General features: G+C 46.0%; 1 protein-coding gene across 1 annotated transcript; it reads right to left on the bottom strand.

Annotated features, from left to right (window-relative positions):
- Positions 1 to 1260: 1260 nt before the first annotated feature.
- On the bottom strand, positions 1261 to 2679 carry CNR1 (cannabinoid receptor 1; the record flags this gene model as incomplete). Its single annotated transcript, XM_079716666.1, has 1 exon — positions 1261 to 2679. One exon carries the CDS (start codon positions 2677 to 2679, stop codon positions 1261 to 1263), a length of 1419 nt encoding a protein of 472 aa, XP_079572792.1.
- Positions 2680 to 7978: the final 5299 nt, after the last annotated feature.

The following is a 7978-nucleotide window of genomic DNA, read 5'->3' on the forward strand; positions in this document are numbered from 1 at the left end:
GAAGAACTCAATTTTAGAAACTGAATTCATGTGCAAGAGTGCAGCAAGGGGAACAGCTTACACGTGGTCACAGTTTTCTCACTTTAGGACATTACTAGAACAGTCACAGGATAGAAACACACACACACACACACACACATTTATATTCACACTCACACACAGTATAATTTTACTGATCCAGACAATACTTCTTTTCAATTAAGAAAAGATGAAGACTGTTGTTTGGCCACCCAGGCATGAAATCTACTTAAACCTGGAATATAAGGATGCAATACTCTTCAAGAAAACAGCAATTGCACAGTGATAACAACATACATTAAGATTGACACATGCTGTCTTAAGAGGTCCAGTAAGAGCTAAAGTCTAAAGAAAGTCGGAGATGTCAGCCAAAGTCAATATGCAGTCTCTCTTCTCTTCTGATTGTAATCCATCACCCAACAGAACAGCTACAGTCCAGAAGATAATACAAGTCCTCGTATGAAAATGCAGGACTAAGAAAATTTTAAGTGTCAACGAATTCTGCTCAAGACTTTGGACAGTCTTCAAATTCTTCTGGTTGGATTAACAGAAAAATAAACCTTTATGGTTATTTCAATGTCAAATTTAAATAGAGATACTTGAAAAAAATATTAAGGTTTCTAAAGTTACATCATGGGCAATAATGTTTTAAAAAGTGGTCTCATTGGCATATATCTGCTGCTTATGTGCCACTGTTCTTGTAGAAGCCCACCTTGCAGTTCTGCTGGACTAGACAAATATAAATAACACATGGTAAACACTGATACACATCTCACAGGACACACTACATTTTACAAAATAGCTCTACTTTAGTACTATAACTGTTGTAAAAATGGACATCTCTGATTACTTCCGGACAAGTACATTTCACATTATAATGAAAGTTGTGATTACAAAGGCATTACTCATTTGATGGCCTTTTTCTATGGGTATTTGGGCTTCCAACTGTGTAGCCAAAGGTTCTCTCCTATTTCACTGAGACTTTGAAGGACCTTCCAGTCCCTTAAACATCAGGTTTTCTTCACCGTAAACCCCCCAGAGAACTGAGTTTGAGGACCTACACTATGGAAACGTTAGAGAACTGAAAACTGATCACGGTGACAATCACCTTTTCACTGAGCATGGTCAACTTAAAAAAATATAACCGATGAGACGACAGACTCTTCTGGGTTTTTGAGCTTTTAAAAAAGAGAGAGAGAGAGAGAGAATTTCTTTTCCTGTGCTGCCAGGGACGCGTCTGGCTCACAGAGCCTCGGCAGACGTGTCCGTGGACACAGACATGGTCACCTTGGCGATCTTGACCGTGCTCTTGATGCAGCTCTCCGCGGCCCTGTGGACGCTGGCTGCATTGTTGGCGTGTTTATGCAGGCAGTCCGAGTCCCCCATGCTGTTATCGAGAGGCTGCGCAGTGCCTTCGCACGAGGGGAACATGCTCCGGAAAGCATGTCTCAGGTCCTTGCTCCGCAGAGCGTAGATGATGGGGTTCACGGTGGAATTCAGCAGGCAGAGCATGCTGCAGAAGGCGAACACTGTCTTAATGAGCTTGTTCATCTTCCCAAAGACATCGTACACCATGATTGCGAGCAGAGGGCCCCAGCAGATGATCAAAACCACCAGGATCAGGACCAGGGTCTTGGCCAGCCTAATGTCCATGCGGGCTTGGTCCGGCCGGGTCACCTGCACCTTGCCGTCCTCGGACGTGTGGATGATGATGCTCTTCTGGGTACCGCGCTGGATCATGCGGACGGCGTGGCTATGCGCCTTCCAGAGAATGTACATGTAGGCATACACGATGAATAGCAGCAGCACGCTGGTGACCCCGATCCAGAACATCAGGTAGGTCTCGTCGATGAGAGGGAAAATGTCTGAGCACACGGATTGCAGTTTCTTGCAGTTCCAGCCCAGGAGAGGCAGCACGGCGATCACAATTGCGATGGTCCACATCAGGCAAAACGCCACCACGGCCTTGGGCCGGGTGACGATCCTCTTATAGGCCAAGGGCCTGTGAATAGATATGTACCTGTCGATGGCCGTGAGGAACAGGCTGCCGACGGAGGCCGTGAACGAGGCTGTGACCCCACCCAGTTTGAACAGAAACACGTTGGGGCTGTCTTTGCGGTGGAACACGTGGAAGTCGACGAAGCTGTAGACGAAGATGACGCTCCCCAGGAGGTCTGCCACGGCCAGGCTGCCAATGAAGTGGTAGGAAGGCCGACAGCGGAGGCTGCGGGAGTGGAGGATGACGCACAGCACCAGCAGGTTCTCCAGGACCGTAAAGGTGCCCAGTGTGAGGGACAGCACGGCGATGGCCAGCTGCTGGCTGGGGTTCAGAATCATGAAGCACTCCATGTCCATAAAGTTCTCCCCGCACTGAATGTTCTCGTCGTTCTCCTTGTAGGAGGACAGAGACTTGTTGTAAAATTCGGTGAGGTTCACCTGGTCTGCTGGGACCAACTGGGGGTGCTCTCCCGCAGTCATCTTTTCTTGGAAGGGACTTTCCCTGAAGGAAGTGAAAGGAAATTTCTGCGGGAAGTATCCTAATTTGGATGCCATGTCGCCTTTGATGTCTTCGTACTGAATGTCATTGGCACCCACATAGAGGAGGTCTGTGGTGATCGTTCGGAAGGTGGTATCTGCAAGGCCATCGAGGATAGACTTCATCCCCTCTGTCTTTGATTAGGCCACACTCACAATGACGGAGAAGGAGCCCCGCAGCAGGAAACCCTGATGGGAGGGAAAACAGATAAGTTGAATGGGGAGAGAACAGGGAGAATTAAGACACACGAACAACTCGCCCCCCCACAAAAAAAAAGATGGTAAACGTCCCAAATATGTCCCCTTGTGTTATTTCATTCCTGTCTCTGAACATAGGTAAAATCCTTGTCCGATTCTGTCGATCCTTCAGTTAAAGAAAAGCTTCCCAGGGAATTCCCTGGTGGTCCAGTGGTTAGGACTCCACACTTTCACTACCGAGGGCGCGGGTTCAGATCCCTGGTCACGGAACTAAGATTCTGCAAGCCACACGGAGCAGCGAAAAAATAAATAAATAAAATAAAGCCATGCATTTGGTCAACGTACAGAAAAATATACCATGGTAAAAATAAAAACACAATTAAGATGAAAAAAAGAAGAAAAAAAACAAGAAAAGCTGTCAAAAGTTGGTGAGGTAGGGCACACACCCAACACATCCATTTCTTTCATTATTTAAGCTCTCTGGACTTGAGTCGCTGTGTGAGGCCCGTGTGGACCTCCAGGGTCTGGTGGTCAAGTGAAAGCAATGTGTCTTGGGTGTGACTGTGTTAGGGAGTGTTTGCCACCTGGCTTCTACTATCACACACACACACACACACACACACACACACACACACACAGAGTCCTGATGCTGGTGGGGAAAGCAACCACATGTCACACAGTCTCTGCTCTTAAAGACTTTACTGCCTTGTCACACAGGTAAGACTGAGCATATAAGACAACCAAAGAACAACAGGGTGTGGAGTCAAAGACTGAGTCGTGTGGCCTGTGTGCTGAGCATAAAGGCGGAGGAGGATGTTGCTGGGAACTATAGGAAGCAAGTGGCCTTAATGGGAAGATTCAGGTTCTAGCCCTGACTCCATCAGGCAAGTTTCCTCACCCAGAGAAGATGTTTGAACTGAGCCATGGCTGAGGTGAACTTGTAGAATGTCTACACCAGCCAAGAAAAATGTTACGAAGGGTAAATTTGCACTCATGCTCCTGGAAGAACAAGATCTTTAACACTGGAAAGTAGTCACAATGGACAGTGCTTGCAGACAGTGACTTCCATGAGCGGTGAGGTGACACCAGCACACACTGGAGGATGGGAGAAAGACCTGATCATCCAAGCCTTTCCAGGTGGATGGCACTGGAAGTAAGGATGGCTCAGAGGAGCGGCCAGATTTTCAGGGCTCTTCAATTCTCAGCAAGGCAATTGGCTCTGTTTCAAAATAAATGGCCAGAGAATTGGTGTTCCTATTTATAAATATTTGTTTAAAATGTGGCTATTGGGCTCTTTAGCTTATATATTAGAAATACTGAGGGCAGTCCAAGGTGGCGGTGTAGAAAGATCCTGAGCCCCCTCCTCCCAGAGGCCCACCTAATCTACAGCTACAAATGGAATAATTCCCTCTGAAAAAGACTTGAAAACCAGCTGAATGGCACTTCACAGCAAACGATAAAAGGGCCACATCAAGACGTGTGGGAGAGGCAAATCATGATGTCGTATACCTGAAACTAAGACAATGTTCAATGTCAACGATCTCAGTATAAATAAATAAAGAAGAAACATTAGAAGTATGGAGTGATATCTACAATCATTTTAAAAATCATAAAAGCCAATATTTTACTCACTAATTGTCTTTTTATCATTCCTAAACATATCACACTGTATTGAGGGGGGAAAACATAGGCATTAGCTTGGATCCGATTAAAATGTTCTGAATCCTCCTGCTAAAATACAGTGATCCCACCTATCTGAATTAATAATTCATTTATTCATCCATTCAACAAATTGTGGCACACCCAGTATATGCCAGGCACTGTACTAGGCACTAAAAACAGAACAGTATCCGGAAAGAGCCCCTGACCACATGGAGTTCAGTGTAGCAGAGGAGACCAGCTGACCCTGTAAGTGTGAGAAAGCATTGTAACAGCTACAGTCAGGGACATACAGGATGCTGTGGGAGCAGCCATCTGGGGGTTGAAGGCGGCTTCCCCAAGGAAAGGATGTTTATGCCAAGAGTATGTAGAATTAATGTGGGTGGAGGCAGGACACGGAGACCCAGAAAAAAATTTTTAATGAATACCTGAAGTGTCATGATGTGGTTTTTGTTCTGTTTGTCTAGTAATTGGGAAAAGGCACAACATGCGAAATGTGGCCCAAGTTCCCACATTCTGCCACCTCTAAGTCCAGGCCACCATCACAGCTCACCAGAACCCGAGTACCAACCACGTGGCCAGTTTTCCTGCCTTTCTCTGGACTGATCCCCTTTGGATCACTTGCCAAATAAATAGCTGCTGCCGTGATCTTCATAAAACAGGCGGCTGATTACGTGACTCCCCTATTTCAACCTCTTTGCCCTAAAGACCAAGTTCAAGTTCGTTCATGAGGTTTCCCTTTCAGGCCCATGCTCTCCAGACCATCCCACGCAGCTCTTCTCTCTGCCATCTGTGTCAGCCCAGCTGAGGGCCTTTCAGGTCTGACCCTCACTCCCCTGTGCCCAGAGCTCTCCACATTCTGTTCTCCCTGAGCAGGAAAGCTCTCTGCCTCCATCCCCACACCCATAGGATGAAGTCCAGTAAAAGGCTTCCTTCCCAGGGTTGTCTAGCCCCTGCCTGTCTCTCCATCCCTCCTCTCACCATTCCTGGACTTGCCACTATACCAGATCATTCGGTCCCATGAACACACCAAATCCATTGCTTTTCAACTTGGTGCTTTTGCTTCCACTGCTTTTCACAGTCCTCTGAGCAAACACCTTTTCCCTTCCTCCACCTGGTCAACTCCTTCCCCCAGTTTGATGTAACTCCCTTGCTCCCATCATAACCTCTTTGGGGCTCCTAGAATATCCAGATAGAGTTCTACCATGGTGTCCATGGTGTTTACTAAATATTCTAATATTTCTCCGTGTTTGCATTTGTTTTGCCCTTCCCTCCCACCCACTAGGTAGTAAGCTCACTGAGGGAAGGAATTTTATTTATCTTAGTGTTTATTCATAGCATTTAATGTATAGAAGGGGGCCCTACATAAGCTGGTTGATTGAATATATGTATTTCAAAAGAGAAAAAAAATCCCTTCCCTATTCAATGTCGGGGAGGGAGTCACCCGATCATAATGGGAATAAATAAGCATGTAGCTTGAATCAGGGTATCTATCCTAAATAGCTGCCCGATCCATTCGTGCTAGAAAAATGCTCTATTTAGATGACGTAACTGACATTGTAAATGGAAGCTGCCTGTGTAATGATTACCTAGCCTAAATACTCATGGAATGAGCCACATGACACGGGCAACTTTGGCTAGATAGAGGGGAAGGACAATACCGGCAATATTTTACCAGATGGTGAACAAAGCAAGCATGACAGGTGAGTCAGGAGGGCTCCCTTAGCTCCTTCGTGGTCCTGTAGCCCTTTGGCACGATCAGTATAGCCTGCAATGACAGTTTGGAGGCACCACCGAACCAAGGGTCCCGAATCATCCATGGCTAACTTCTGGCATCACTCAGGAACTTACTGCTTCTTCTCTGAGCCGGTTCTGCACACCCTCCCACCCTGGCGAAGGGCAAGGCACACAAGGGCTGGAAATCGCTCAGCCAGAGGCAGGAGCACTGGTGCACAGACCGCACAGGGACACCCAGTGTCCACCGAGAGTCTGATAAAGGCCAGCCAGGTGTCCCGGGGAGGTTGTCTAGTTGTGGAGGATATAAGAATAAAGGATGCAGACATAAAAGACTGAAGTTCAACAGCCACAGTGGTTGCCCTGCGCTGCCTGGTTCCTCTGTTACAATCTCTCCTGAGTCCCCAGCTCAGCCTGGCTCCACCTGTTCACTCTCAAGTGTCCTCAAGTTCCCTGTTCAGCCATCTGTCTGTCATATCCTTTCTCACATCCTCGGCTCTTCCAGAAAATGTCCTACACGTGCCCACCACTGGGCCCTGTCTCTTGAGTCAGTTTTGCTCTTTGTGCAAACGTACATTCGCTCAACAACTCCACTTACATAGGAACGTGTTCATGGAATAGGAAGGACACAGAAGACAGCCACAATCTGAGAGCCGTTAATGGTCCTGGCACATCCTCAAATCTTACTTTTGCTTCTCAACTGCCCCCCATGCTGAAACACACAGCTTCCTGGCCTGGGAGACGGCTCCCTGCTCCTTGAATTACCCTTGCACACCTTCCTCTCCTCTTACCCCTCCCTCTGTCTGCAGTACTCATTTTCAAGTTGTCTTTCTGAGATAAATTATCTTTACCTCCTTGACCTGTCCTTCCCACCAGGGAGAACTAGTCCTCCAGTTTTCCCCTCTATTATAGACCTCATCATAGCATTTACGCATACGTTTACATATTTATTTCCATAACTAGAACGTGCTTTCCAAGCACAGGACTGGCGTCTTTTTTTTCTTATGTGACTCACTGACCTGATAACATGATAGCAGGTGTAGGGGGGATGGGGGAGGCTGGGCTCCCTTAGAAATCTTCCCATGAACCTAATACAGTGGCAGTTGAATTTTATTAACTGATCCATGAAAGCAATGATTTAATAATATATATTTGCCTTTTCTTAAAATTAGAAGAGAGAAAAGTAATTAGTTCAATGGACATTTGGCCTGAAGATCAATGTTTGAGCCCAACATTTTCAAGCAGTTACTGGGAGCCAGTCCATGATCTCCATCCCATAAGTCATCTTCTCTCAAGTAACTAATTCTCCCTTCACACTGCCTAATTAAAAACTAATTTATTTGACATTTTGATTATTTATACGTATATATTCCATTCATACAATTCAAAATGTACAAAAGGACATACAGCAAAGAGTCAACCTAACCTCTCCCATTCTGGTGTTCCAGCCAACCAGTTTTCCTCCTCAGAGGCAAGAAGTTTCTTGGTACACCTTGCAGCGATATTCCATGCATATTCAAGCAAATATATATACATTTATCCCCTCTTTCTTTTCTTTTTAACAAATACTAATATACGTGCTGTTCGGCACCTTGCTTTTCCACCTAAAAGTATATGTGAAGACACTTCCACATCAGTACACAAAACCTCCCTCCTCATTTAGCAGCTCCCTTGAGTATCTGCCTGCCTCCTATGGACACAGGTTTAGCTTATTTGTCATCTCTTAATATTACAAATAATGCAGCCATGTCATGTTTCACATTTCTTGCAGTATTGTGAGTAATCTCTCTAGTCACCCAAGCTCACACCCCACATTTAACCTGGATTCCCTCTC

Source organism: Hyperoodon ampullatus (assembly GCF_949752795.1).
Source record: "Hyperoodon ampullatus genome assembly, chromosome: 12".
Lineage (NCBI taxonomy): Eukaryota > Metazoa > Chordata > Mammalia > Artiodactyla > Ziphiidae > Hyperoodon > Hyperoodon ampullatus.